Genomic DNA, 14,843 nt, shown 5'->3' on the forward strand with positions numbered 1-14,843 from the left:
CAACAATGTGAATGTGCTTAATGCCACCGAGCTGTGCAGTTACAAATGGTTAAGATTTTACATCATGTGTATTTCACCACGATCAGAAACAATTTAAGCCGGACGCAGTGGCTCATGCCTATAATCCCAGCACTTTGGGAGGCTGAGGTGGGTGGATCACTTGAGGTCAGGAGTTCAAGATCAGCCTGGCCAATGTGGTGAAACCCCATCTCTAGTAAAAATACAAAAGTTAGACAAGCATGGTGGCATACGCCTATAATCCCAGCTACTCAGGAGGCTGAGGTAGGAGAATTGCTTGAATCCGGGAGGTGGAGTTGCAGTGAGCCGAGATCATACCACTGCACTCCAGCCTGGGCGACAGAGACTCTGTCTCAAAATAATAATAATAATAATTTAAAACAAAGGGGCTCTCCTGCCCCTTTCTGGAGTTCGTCCTGGACCATGAGGTGGCAAATGAGAGCTGGCAGGACAAGACCACCATGCCTGTGCCCCGTTCCTGATGACCATGGAGCTGCTCACTCCTCGAACTCAGCCCTGCCTTCCTCCAGCCTGCAGCATATGAGAGAAAAACCAGTGTTCCAGGAAATTTTCCATTACTTGTAGCCAAACTGACACCCTATCCCCCAGTGGCCCCCATAAGCTCGAGCACACAACCTGATCTCCTGCTGCAAATCCCTCCCACGGCTTTACAGACGCTCTGCTTGAAGCCCAAAGCTCTCAGCATTTACTGTCCTTTATGTTCCAGCCTAAGGACTCCTGGTGGCCTGTCTCTACTACTGCCAGACCACTGGACCACACACCCCATTTCCCAACGTCCTCACCTGTGTGTTAGCTCACACTGTTCTCTGCACCACTACTGCCTGGTGGGGTTTTACCCCATCCCAATCCCACCTCCCATGTGCGAGAAACACCCTCAATAACCAGTTCCCACAACTGCCAGAAGAGACCCTCAAACTCTCCATGGGGTCCACCTCACTCAGAGTCAAACCGCAGTCATTCTGATGATGGCCAGGAGCCCTGTCATCTCTCTGGGCTCAGCTCCCCCTGCCCCATCACTCGATGCACTCCACCCACACAGTCTAGACATGCCAAGCAGACTCTGACCTCAGGACCTTCGCACATGCTGCACTCTGCCTGAAAGCATTTTCACAGACGTCCCCCACCCCAGGCATTGCACAAATGTCCCCTTCTCAGTGAGGCTGTCACTGGCCACTGTCAGCTGATACTGCAGTCCCTCCCCAGCCCTGACACTGCTTATCCCGCCTCTCTTTAGGTTTTCCTCCTTAGCACAATCGCCTGCGACCACGCCAGGTGCTAACATATTCATTGTGATCTTCCTCTGTCTTCCTGGCCAGAAAGAAATCCCCCGGAGGGCGGGAATTGCCATCTGTGTTACTCATTGCTACATCCCTGATGCCTAAAACAGGGCCCAGGGCACACACTGGTGCTCTAAAAATACTCTGTGAATTAATTGGTCAATATAATAACTGACGATGTTTTCTGCACAGATGAAGAGTCCTTCCACCCCAGGCATGAGGGTCACTCCCAGGAGGAGCCCTGAGGACAGCCTAACTTCTTCGGCCAAAAGGACTTTCAGGCCCAGGCCAGCCTCCCGCCCTGCCCCGTCCCACCCCGCCGAAAAGGCCATAGGTCAGGCTTGCCTTGTATAGAGAGACGCCACAGGTGTCGTTGTCCTCAGCCCCACAGGTCTCACCCTCCTTGGCTCCCAGGATGCCGGCCATGCAGCTCTTCTCCTTCAAGTAGGAGACACAGCAGTGCCTCTGGGCTGTCCTGCAACAGAGGGGGCAATTCAGCTCCCAATCACCCACCCCATCCTCCCAGAGTAGAAAGTGAGTGAGGTTCAGAGGAAGGAAGCCCTGCCCAAGGTCCACAGCAGGGAGCCAGTGCAGGTGGCAGAGCCGGCACAACCTCCACTGGGTTGCACAGGTTTCATTTCTTGGCTTAACCAAGAAGATGCAGGCCTGGGTACCACTGGACTTGGAGTTGTGTCCCTGACCTCTGAGAGAGAGGGGTTGGCATCAGAGTCTCCACCCCCACAACGGTCAGGGAGGACAGAGAGACCCAATCCCAGAAAAGGCTGGCAGGTCAGCCTGGAGGAGCACAGCCTCCGGGTCCCTGGTTACTGCCTGCCAGTCACTGTTGGGCTGCCTGGGGCAGAGGTGGCTGACGAGTCAGCTGCAGAGGCCAGAGCCAGGACAGGGCGGTCGGGATTATGGGGGACAGGGCTCAGCACCCGCTGAGGTGGGGCACATCCACAAGAGGGATGCAAGCATGTAAGGACCGCTTAGCATCAAACTCCAGGGGTCCCAATGCTGCATGCTCTAAGTAGCCCCATATTGGTGGAATGGCAGAAGGGAAAGACAAGGTTAGAACATAAATTTTTTTAAAGGAAGCAGAGTGGTCTGGACATTGGGAAACATGGGGTCTAATCCTGGCCATGCTGCCAGTGAGCTGTGTGGCTTTGAGTGCATCACACTGCCTCTCTGAACTTCATCTTTCCTATTTGGAAAAATGAGCAGGTGAGACAGGGTCCCTGGAAAAAAAGAAAGCATGAGCAGCTGACCAAGGGCTCTCCTGGGCCTGGAAAAGGGAAGGCATGGGGATAAAGGATTGCTTTGCTGCGATATCAGAGTCAGAAGAAACAACCAGCGCAGCAGCAAGGGAGCACAGCGAGAGGCCAGCTTCCTGAAGACCCAAGGGTAGCAGAGCGGAGAAAGGAAGAGGACAGAGGAGAGAAAGCCTGAGGCGGATGAGTGCGGCAGCAACTGCAGCATGCAGTGAGGGGAGCACCCGACCATTCCTAGGGGATAGCAGTCCTTTAAAACTTGTTTCAAATTGTACATTCCTCGGCTCTTGCTCACTAGGCCAGCTACCAATTTATGTGGCTGGTTTGTTCCTAGGACCAGTCTTGGACTTTCCACACCTGGAGAAAGCCTGGCCAGATGGCGCATGGCAGCCACACCCAGTCGCCCTCATGCCCCAGAGGCAGGTGAAGGTGCACTCTCTCTGGGCTGCCCTGGGCCTGGGGTCCTAGGCAAGCAGGATTCTGGAGAAGGCAAATGGGCCTCTCCGCCTGCTCCAGGGAGCCCACCCTACCTGCAGACGTTGCCCTCAGTGCCGCTCTCAGGTATCTCCAGGCACTCGTCATTGTCGATGGCCCACTGCTGTCCGGCTGCGCAGCAGGTCTCGATCAGGTCCTTGGTGGAGGCTGTGGATAGCAACATGAGGCAGAGTCACCATACAGAGGTCACAAGTCCAGCAGATGTGCAGGGGCCTGTCCAGATCTTTACTAAGCAGGCAAACTCACCCACCCCTGCTGCTATGCATGCTGGTCGCTAACAGCCCATAACACAACTGTCTTTGGAGAACTGTCTGGGAGGTGGAGTCCTCCCTACAGGGGCTGGGAGGAGCCCAGCCAATAACAGGCTAACATGGGACTACAGCTCAGCCCCCAGTCTCAAAGCAGTTAGCTCTGTGGGGGCCACTCATACTCTAGAGCTCCCAAGGGGTCAGACCGCACTCGGGCCACAGCTTTGTCTGCCTCTCATCCCTCACTCCTCAGAGAGTTTCTCCTGAGAGGTCTCCCCAAATGAACCAACATGTGCACAAGACTCCCCCAACTCAGGCTCCGCTTCTAAGGAACCCAACCTAAGATGCTACGGCAGGACAAGAGATAAGAAAACAGCAGCAGTGGCAGCAAGAGAAGTTTAAGCTCATCCAGGAAATTCACGGAAGGTTCATGTTGAATACACACTTGACCCCTGAACAACACAGCAGTTTCTTCCGCCTCTGCCACCCCTGAGACAGCAAGACCAGCCCCTCCTTCCCCTCAGCCTACTCAGCATGAAGACAGCGAGGATGAAGACCTTTACGATGGTCCACTTCCACTGCATGAATAGTAAACATATTTTCTCTTATGATTTTCTTAATAACATTTTCTTTTCTCAAGCTTACTTTACTACAATACAGAATATAGGCCAGGCACGGTGGCTCATGCCTGTAATCCCAGCACTTTGGGAGGCCGAGGCGGGTGGATCACAAGGTCAAGAGTTCAAGACTAGCCTGGTCAACATGGTGAAACCCCATCTCTACTAAAAATACAAAAATTAGCCAGGCATGGTGGCAGGCACCTGTAATCCCAGCTACTCAGGAGGCTGAGGCAGGAGAATTGCTTGAACCCGGGAGGTGGAGGTTGTGGTGAGCTGAGATCACGCCATTGTACTCCAGCCTAGGCAATAAGAGTAAAACTCCATCTCAAAAAATATATATATATAATATATAATATATATAACATACAAAATATGTGTTAATTGACTGTGCTATCAGTAAGGCTTCCTGTCAACAGTCAGCTATTAGTTAAGTTTTTAAGGAGTCAAAAGTTATACATGGATTCTTGACTATTAGTGGGGTCAGCACCCCTCACTCCTAAGTTGTTCAAGGTTCAACTGTATTTGTGGCTGGGGAGGTTGGAAGGAGTCAAGGGAGGGGAGAATGTCTTAAAACTCAAAGGCACAGGCTATAGGTTACAAAAATTAATGATTTTGATTACCTCAAAATTCAAATATGTATAACAAGGAATTCCATGTACACATATAATAGACTGCTGACATACCAGGAGACGTTTCTGGAATGTCCAAAACTGACAAGGAATTGCCATCTACAAAACATAATAAACTCCTGAAAATTAACAAGAAAAAAAGAACTCCAAAGGAAAACATTCCTTAGGCCAGATGCGGTGGTTCACACCTGTAATCCCAGCATTTTGGGAGGCTAAGATGGGTTCATCACTTGAGCTCAGGAGTTTGAGACCAGCCTGGACAACATGGAAAAACTCCAACTCCACAAAAAAATACAAAAGTTAGCCCAGCTACTCAGGAAGCTGGGGTGGGAGGATTGCTTGAGCCCAGGGATGGGGAGGGGGGTTGGAGGTTGCACTGAGCTGAGACAGAGCCACTGCACTCCAGCCTAGGCGACAGAGTGAGACTCTGTCTCAAAAAATAATAATAAAATATCCATTAAACTGGAAATGTGAGAAAGAGTGAGAAATGCCCCGCAGAGGTGGGGACCCCCTTTTCTCCCTTCGTGCTGTACTCCTCCACACTGCTGCATGTCTGTGTGTCTGGGGTGGGAGTGGAGACTGTGGCCAGCTAGAGAGATGTGGCATCCCTTATGCAGTTAAGTACAGGCATCATCGAGGACCCAGATGGTCTGCTCCTGGTGCCTGTGCCAGGGAAGTCCCCACCACAGTCCATAACACAACCAGTATAAGGATGCCCATGTCAAGTGTTATTTGTGGAAGGGGGTTGGGGACAGCCTGGGTGCCCGTCACTGGGGGGAAGATGAGGAAAATCTGGGGCCATGCCACGTGGAGGAGCTGTCAGAAACAAGAGACTGGATACACACACAGCAGCATGAGCTGGACGCACAGACACACAGCAGTGTGGAGGAACACAGCACTAAGGGAGAAAAAGAAGAAACCAAATCAGTTCTACTATACAAATTTAAACTATCACACATAAAACAACAATGCATACTTTGCGAGAACACATGATAGCAAAAAACACACTGATGAGATGAAACTGTCAGCTATGGGGATGGAGGTGGTGGATGGGAATGGAGAAAGATGATGAAAGGAAATAAAATATTAATATATAAATAAAACAAGAGAGAGCCTTGCAAAGAGGATAATAAGAGCCATGCCAAGAAAGGAAAAGTATAATTAACCCAATCGTTTGCCCCTGAGGTCTGAAAGTGACATTCCTAAGTCAAGTTCATACAGAACGCCTAGACATTCGTGCTGGGGGTAACAAGTAACAGATGAGTGCCTCTGAGCCTGATGGGCCTGAGTCCACACCTCAGCATTACCACTGACAGCCGCTTCTCCTCCCTAAAGACTCAGTGTCCTTCTCTGCATGAGGACTGAATGGCTGTGCAGGTGCTAAGGCCCACAAAGCCCTCTAAATGCCCTGAGCAGTTCACGTAAGGGCACAGGGCTGAGGGACAGATGCCATGAAGGACGGCACCTGCACACTCCAGCAGGAGCAATAGCTCACGGAGGGTCATCGGCTGCGTCACCTTAGCAGGCAGGGCAAGTCACCAAGCTTTCCTTAGTTTTCCTTCTTTTTCCATAAAACAGGGAAAACAGCTTCCATCACAACCTGTTACTGTTCTGCTCTGAGGCATGGAGAGGAATGAGAACTGGTGTCTACCAGAAGCACACAGCAAACACCACACTCAATGGGGGAACGTTAGACACATCCCCCACTGAATTATTAAATATTACAAAAATAATGCCCATGGGCCATGCTACTGTATAGCATTGTCCTGGAGATACTAGCAAATGCAGTAAAACAAGAAAAAAGGAGGCCGGGCATGGTGGCTCACACCTGTAATCCCAGCACTTTGAGAGGCCGAGGCAAGCAGATCACGAGGTCAGGAGTTCGAGACCAGCCTAGCCAACATGATGAAACCCCGTCTCTGCTAAAAATAAAAAAAAATTAGCTAGGCTTGGTGTCATGCACCCGTAATCCCAGCTACTCGGGAGGCTGAGGCAAGAAAATTGCTTGAACCCAGGAGGCGGAGTTTGCAGTGAGCCAAGATCGCACCACTGCACTCCAGCCTGGGCGACAGAGCAAGACTCGTCTTAGAAAAAAAGAAAGAAAGAAAGAAAAAAGGGCCAAAGAAATAATAGAAAGAAGAAGCAATAGTCATTATTGGCAGATGCTATGGTTTCATTGTCCTAGACAATCCAACAGAATCAAAACTCACAACGTATTAGAATTAATACGATTAACAATAATGATTATAATACAACAGCCAAAAACAAAAACAACACACTCAAATTAGTGGCTTTCCTATCCCCTGTAACAATTAAATAGAAAAGTTAATAGGAAAAAATTCCCATTCAAAAGAGAAACAAACCTAGAAATAAATCAACAGTAAACACGCTTGATTCACATGAAGAAGAAAATTTGATTGTCCAATGGGTACAAGGTACACTTTATTCAAAATACATATCAAATGTCTAATATGTACCTTAAAGATGTCAATTCTCCTCTACTTATTCTACAACTTCAATGCGATTCCAACCAAAGCAAAGTGTAAACGTCAGAGAATTTGTCATGTTAATTCTAAAATTCATCCAAAAAAAGAAATGTTTAAGAATACCCAAGAACATTTCTGAAAAATAAGAACAGAGAAGGTAGACTTTCTCCAACAGTATCAGAATACACTTCAAAGTTCTAATAATCAAAACAAGAAGACAAGGAGCTCAATGGAAGAGAAAAGACTTCAGAAACAGACCCATATACATATGGGAATTGAATATATGATGAAGGTGGCATTCAAACTTAGCAGGGAAAGAATTTAATATATGATGCTGGGATCCACATCACGCCATACACGAAAGTAAGTTCCAAATCTATAAAAGCAGTATTACAATAAAATTTCCAAAGATGATTTTAGAAAAAAGAGAATCTTCTTCAGAAATAAAATCCATAGCCTGCAATCCCAGAACTCTGGGAGGCTGAAGCAGGAGGATCACTTGAGGCCAGTAGTTTGAGACCAGCCTGAGCAACATAGTGTGACTGTCTCTTAAAAAGAAAAAATTTAACCAGGCATGGTGGTACATGCCTGCATTCCCAGCTATTCAGGAGCCTGAGGGGAAAGGATTGCTTAAGCCCAGGAGATGGAGGCCTCAGTGAGCCATGCTTGTGCCACTGAACTCCAACCTAGGTGACAAGAGTAAGACCTTGTCTCAAACAAACAAATAAATAACCCTCTCACAGCAGTCAGCACTGTGAGAGCCTCTTGTTGATGAGTTTACTTTCTTAGTCCTCTGTTTCCTTCTCTGCAATGTCAGCTCCCAGACAGTAGGTAGCTCTCTTATCTATCTTCTTCACAGCCGTATCTCAGCCCCTGGCAAATGGTGGGTGTTCAATGAGTATTTGCTGAATGAATCTAGGAGACCCTTGGCAACTGAGAGGCGCTGTGTCAGAGGCTGGCATTAGTGCTCACTGTCTGAATGGAACATAACTCAGACATGTCTGTCCCAGGACTCAGGAGCACTGGGTGCCAGGCAGAGCCCTGCCTCCACCTCCCAGGATGCCACAGTCCTGACTTGAGTCTCTGCGGCCACTGAAAGTGACGCCACCATTCAATGCCTCATGCCCTCTTGTTACACTCTGGGCATGTGGGAGACTCTCCTTATTTGAATACTTCTGGTGACAGGAGGTGACTCTGCCCAGGCAGCTTATCCTCTCTTCTGCACAGCTGAGACAACATTTTTCTACAGGACCAAATCCTTCCTCCCTAAACTTCTTCCAAGATTGCCTTACAGAGATTACGGTCCCTGGCTCTTAGCCGGATGACATCAGTGGGATGCCCAATGAAGACAACAGTAACAGCTGAAATATAGCAGCGCTAGCAACCAGCCAGGCAGGGTCACAGCACACGAACCACACAGTTACTAAGAGTGAGAACTGTTAGCATTCCTATTTCACAGACAAGTTGGGGAGTTAGAAATCCCAAACAGAGTGACTACACATAACAAAAATGCACTGCAGTCAGGTGGACACCCTCAACACCCTGACTTGATCACTATGAATTACATACATGTCACAGAATTTCACATGCACCCACCCCATAAATGTGTACAAATGGCCAGGCACGGTGGTTCACACCTGCAATCCCAGCATTTTGGGAGGCCGAGGTGGGCGGATCACCTGAGGTCAGGAGTTTGAGACCAACCTGGCCAACATGACGAAAACCCGTCTCTACTAAAAGTACAAAAATTAGCCGGGCATGGAGGTGGGCACCTGTAATCCCAGCTACTCAGGAGGCTGAGGCAGGAGAATCGCTTGAACCCGGGAGGCAGAGGTTGCAGTGAGCCGAGATCATGCCACTGCACTCCAGCCTGGGTGACAGAGCAAGACTCTGTCTCAAAAAAAAAAAAAAAAAAAAAAGTGTACAAATGTAAAAGTCACAAGCCTCAATTTCCCCTCTTCCCCTCCTTTCTCCAGGCCTGAGCTTCTCCATGTCTGTCACACAGGTGACCTGATGCAGCCGATCCTGAAGGTCCTCTCTGAGACTCTAACCGTCACCAGCCCGAGAGGGGCTCTGCTTTTGTGGGTGTTGAATGGCGCTCTCCACCAGCTCCTCCTTGATCAGGTGCCAGGGTTCAGCTTGCGCTTGGTAGGTTTACCCCCATTCTCTCTTGGCCACCTTCCTTCTCAAACGAAGCTCAGGAACTATGACCCTTATGCTGGGAGGGTCACCCACTTGCAGCAGGAGGGGAAATTGTGTAGGTACTATGAGTGGCATTGCCAGGTGCCATCCAAAATGTGGGAGGCAGAGCCAGGCAAAGCCCAGCAAGGTGAGTGAGTACCCCTCATCTTATGTCCAGAGGCCCCAGCCCTCCACCTTGATTCTCCAAGGCTCCGCCCAGCAGCCACCTCCTCTCTTCTAGGACCACCTCTCACAGGTCCCCTAGCCTCTGCCTGGCACTCGCACTCTCTCTCTTTCGCTCCACTCTCTCTCTTTCGCTCTCTCTTTCTGTCGTGTTTTTTAAGTTCCTGAGCACCAGACTTTTGGAGTCTCAGCCCTGGGGCTTCTTCTATTCTCCAACACACCCTGGCCTGGCTGATCTCATCTCCAAGCTTCCAATGCCACCTTCCTCTTGCCCCCACCCCCCACGTCACATGCACATGCCCACAGCTGGCCAAGAAACCACCCCAGATGTCTCCCTGGCACTTCCCCAGCTGGAATTTGCTCAGCTCCGGATTCTCCCAAGCCACCCCCTCCCTGGGTCTTCCTGTGTCAACAAAGGCCCTACCATCCTCAGGACCCTCCCAGGCCAATCCCCCATCCCCCGCCTCCCTCCAATCCATCACTCACGGGGCCATCTCCAAAGGCATCCTAGCCCTCCTCCACCACCCCCTCCTGCACTCCTTGCTTCCACGATGTCGCCCTCCAGCTCATCACCCACAGGGCTATAGAATGACTGTCCACAAATACAAATCAGATTGGATTGTTCCTGCACCTATGGCCCCCCATGGTCCCCACTTTCCTTACAAAGGAAAGTCCTACACAGTGGGGCCCTGCCTGCCTCCCCTAGTGACCTCCTTTCTCTGACTCACTCTCCAACTCACTCTCTCTCCTCAGGACCTCCTTGGGCTCAGTCCTGCCTCCAGGACCTTGGCATTTGCCATGCTGCCTGCCTGGAATCTTCCACCTCTCCCTGTGCCATCTGTGGCCCCCACTCTCTATAGAGCAGGCTCCTTCTCTTTCTGGGGGTCTCTCCTCCTCAGAGAGGGTCTCCCTAACTTCCATATCTAAACTAACTCCTACTCAACCCTCATCATGTCATCTTACCTAGTCTTTCTCACAATGCTCTGGCCTTCCACATCCCAGAGTCATCTTGGGGAGCCCTGGGGCTCCACAGATCCCATGGAAAAGCCACTGCCCCACAGGATAAAGTGCTTCTCTCTAGAGTGAGACTCAGGGCCTTCACAGCACAGCCCAGACTCAGTTCCTAGGAACACACACCTTCTCTTGTTCTATGCCTTTGCACATGCTGTTCCATGCTGGGATGCCCTTCTTCTACCTTGGCCAACTGGCGAGTATCCAACTACCCATCCCTAATGAGCCAGTCCAAATGTGACTCCCTGCCTGTGTGCCCGCCAGCAGGCTCTGTCTAACACCCAGGAAAAGCAGCTCCCTCCTCTGACTTCACTCATATCCTTCCACCACAATGTCCCTGTCAGGTGGCAAGCTGTCCCAACCACCAGACTGGGAGGGTCTCATGGGCCAACAATCATCCTAATCATTTCAGGGTCTCCAGTGCCCAGCACACAGCACAGACCAGGTCCCTGGTAAAATCTGGGGCTGGGTGAAATATTTCAGGCTCTTGGTGTATATCATCTCATGTAAAGCTCACATCACAATGGGAGGTCGGTGTGATGATCCCCCTGTCCCAGAGGCGTAAAAAGAGGTTCTAAGAGTTTAACAGAGGCAGCCCAGGGGCACAGCCTTAGGGAAATTACAAGGAAGAATGCAAACCCTTACTAGCCACCTCCCCTTCCACAACCACTATGTAGCAGATGCTACCAGGCTCACAAGACGAGCACAGGCATGTCCTTCCACTGCTGGAAGCACAGGTGTGTGGCTGGGCCACCACTCACTGACTGGGGCACTTGGGCAAGTCACTCAGCTTCTGAGCCTCCATGTCCTTGCCTGCAAAATGGGCAAGTAACCCTCCCCACCCACATTTCACAAGTGGGAATATAAGATTCAGTGCGTGGCAAATAGTTGGTACTCAGTAAACACAACCTCCCTGTCTCCTGGCACATACAAGATGCTTGGTGACTGCTTTCCAAATTAATTAACAAAGGGGCAGACAAATCCATGGAAGGATTAGCAACCATCCCTTCAGCAGCAGAAGCTGGTGCAGCCTTCAGCCACGCCTACCCTGCCTCTTCTTTCCTCTGGCTTTTCAAGAATTCCCCATTTCTGTCCACTTTGCTGCTTTGCAGGAGCTCAGGCCAAGGGGAAACAAGGCCTTCCCCACCTGCTGGTTCTCAGCAGCACTGCGGAAAGAGAGAGGCAGGTGCTCTCCCACTCTGACAGCCCAGCCTCGACCCAGAGGTTCTCTCTGGCCTCCTGGGATTGGCAGTGACATGGACCGGCAACATCCCCGCTTCAGAACACACTGCCACGGTTGACTTCACAGCATCAGGGCTCCGGGCCTGGTCGCAGGGTGAGCACGACCCTTACCCAGCAGGAACCCCGCTGTTCCCACGCCAAGTGGCTCAGAGCAGGTCCACTCTGGAAAACCACTCATTGTCCCCTGGTAAAGCAGAAGGCGCCACACCCATGACACTGAGTATTCTGGTGGTCTCTGGGTGGTTTCCAAGTGCCCACAAATGAGAGGAAGGGTCCACAGCCTGCAGCGTGACCACATGATGCCAGCCACCTCACTGCCACCATGTGCCAGGACCCACCAGGACCACACCAGCACTGCACTGGGGAAAGAGGCAGCCACAGGGGAGTACTGCACACAGCCTTTCATGTGAGGCTCAGAAACAGAGAAGAGTGAGGCAAGAATGTTCAGGGGTAAATTATAAAGAAAAGGAGGGAACTCCTGCTGACTGCCGTCAGGACGGTGGTAACTATGGAGTGGGGTGTCAGGGACGACTCTATGGTTTCTGTCTTGCTGCCCATGTGGACACTTCCTGAACTGCTCTTCTCCTCCCAAACAAAAACAGTACTGAAAAAGGTAGAATGATCAGAAAACTCTAAGACTAAAGACTAAAAGACTCTTTTAAAAATAGATCCAGGCCAGATGCAGTGGCTCACGCCTATAATACCAGCATTTGGGGAGGCCAAAGAGGGAGGGTTGCTTGAGGCCAGGAGTTCAAGACTAGCCTGGGCAACATAGCCAAACTCCATCTCTATAAAAAATTTAAAAATTAACCAGGCATGATGGTGTGTGCCTATAGTCCCAACTACTTGGGAGGCTAAGGGAGGAGGATCACTTGAGCCTGAGAAGTCAAGGCTGCAGTGAGCCATGATCGTGCCACTGCACTTCAGCCTGGGCAACAGAGCAAGACCTTATCTAATATATACATATATACACATATATATACACATATATGTGTGTATGTATATATATGTGTGTGTGTGCGTGTGTGTATATATATAAACAACAATAAATTTTAAAAATAAAATCAAGGTAAGTGAAACAAGCCAGATACACAAGGATAAAGACTATGATTCCACTTGTATGGGGTCCTTAGAGTAGTCAACTCACAGAGATAGAAAATGGAATGGTGGGTGCCAAGGGCTGGGAGTAGGGGTATAGGGAGTTAGTGTTTAATGGAGACAGAATTTCAGTTTGAGAAGATGAAAAATTTCCGGAGGTGGATGGTGGTAATGGGTGCACAATGAGGTGGATTAATTCATGCCTTGGAAGAGCACAACTAAAAATAAAAAATGTCATGTTATGTGATACAATAATAATAATAATAATAATGCATTGCAGTGTAAAAAAGTTGTGGGCCAGGTGCGGTGGCTCACGCCTGTAATCCCAGCACTTTGGGAGGCCAAGGCAGGCAGATCACGAGGTAAGGAGATTGAGACCATCCTGGCTAACACAACGAAACCCCATCTCTACTAAAAATACAAAAAATTGGCTGGGCGTGGTGGTGGGCACCTGTAGTCCCAGCTACTCGGGAGGCTGAGGCAGGAGAATGGTGTGAACCTGGGAGGCGGAGTTCGCAGTGAGCCAAGATCGTGCCACTGCACTCCAGCCTGGGTGACAGAGCGAGACTCCGTTGCAAAAAAAAAAAAAAAAGTTGTGACCCCACAATTCTTGTAGGGATCTAATCTGCTGACAGATTAGATGCTCCCATGAACACAAACAGGAAACATCACAGATTCTGATGCACCTACATTTGTGACAGCAAAGATCCAGAAACAACCTAAATCCCACCTGCAGGGCAGTGATTAAACAACTGATGCTGACCAGCCTAGGCAATACAGTGAGCCTCCATCTCCACAAAAACATTTTAAAAATTAGCCAAGCATGGTAGCATGCACCTGTGGTCCCCACTACTTGGGAAGCTGATGCAGGAGAATGCCTTCAGCCCAGGAGGTCTAGGCTGCAGGAAGCGGTGATCATGCCACTGCACTCCAGTCTGGGGACAGAGCAAGACCTTATCTCAAAACAAAGCAAAACTGATGCTATATCCATCTAATCGTATGCAGCTGTTAAAAAGCATTAGATCTGCATGCACTTATATGAAAACAATTTCCACATGTACTATGAATAATTTTTAAGGGTCAATCCTGAATAGTATCTTTAATAAGCTACCATTTGTCTTTCTAAGAAGATGCATGGATAGGCATGGATTATTTCTTGAAGCAGACCCAAGAAACTGGTAACTGTGGCTATCTTGGGGAGGGACTCAGCTCTGGGGAGGGAGGAAGGAAACTGACTGTTTACCCCTTTTGTATTTTGTATTTGTTTCTTATCTTATGCAGGTATTACCCATTTTCTGAGGATTCTAAGTTCCTTTGATCATAGGACAATGGGTTCCTCTCCAATCCAATGCAGAGGTCATGACCCCTCTAGACAGTCCCAGTCCCTTGACATTAAAGCCTTAAGGAATTCTGGCTTTGAAAATGCTGCAGAGAAGTTTCCACACCTGGCAGGAGGGTGGTGATAGGGCCATCTCCGCCAGGCCCCTGTTTGGACAGGATGTTTGTAGGGCCTGGGCAAACAGTGCAGAGAAGGCTGCAGCCCTGATGTTCCCACCAGCCTTGGTGTTCTCCTGGGCATGTGGAGGGACAGGGTGGGGGGGATTACCTGAAAGTCTGGGGGCACCTTGAATTTTTTTTATGAGGACTGTAAAATGGACAGACAGAAAGGATTTCTGAACCTGGGTCTGCCTTCCTCCCCGGGATCACAGAAACCAGCAGAGGATGGCTAAGAAACAGCAGGAGCGGGGTCTGCCTGAGCTCACGCAACTCAGGACGAGGGATGCCTTCCTCAGCAGGCAGAGCAGCCCCAGCCAGCCCCCTCAGCACCAGCTTCTGTGTCCCTACTGCTCTCTGCGGCCCTCACATCACCTTCTCCTCTGTGGGTGTTTACCATCTGGACACCCCAGCCTAGCCCAGAGGAGGCACCTGGCCAGTCCTGCCAACCGACCAGATCTCAGGCTTGGCAGAGCTGCCTGCTGAACCCCAGCCTGCACCCATGGTATCTTCCCTCTGGTTCTAGAAGGAACGTCCCAGTCCCAGCCCCCATCTTGCAGACCAGCAGA

General features: G+C 49.9%; 1 protein-coding gene across 2 annotated transcripts in view; it reads right to left on the bottom strand.

The window, feature by feature from the left end:
- FBLN2 (fibulin 2) overlaps nucleotides 1-14,843 on the bottom strand; it is a 90,038-nt gene that overhangs the window by 26,866 nt on the left and 48,329 nt on the right. For both annotated transcript variants that reach the window (XM_007985303.3, XM_007985300.3), the window contains exons 3-4: nucleotides 3,118-3,229; nucleotides 1,662-1,791 (exon numbers count right to left, since the gene is read on the bottom strand). In XM_007985303.3, coding sequence (XP_007983494.1) covers nucleotides 1,662-1,791; nucleotides 3,118-3,229 — 242 coding nt within the window. The remainder of the gene's footprint in view (nucleotides 1-1,661; nucleotides 1,792-3,117; nucleotides 3,230-14,843) is intronic.

The sequence above is a fragment of the Chlorocebus sabaeus genome, chromosome 22 (assembly GCF_047675955.1).
Source record: "Chlorocebus sabaeus isolate Y175 chromosome 22, mChlSab1.0.hap1, whole genome shotgun sequence".
Classification (NCBI taxonomy): Eukaryota; Metazoa; Chordata; class Mammalia; order Primates; family Cercopithecidae; genus Chlorocebus; species Chlorocebus sabaeus.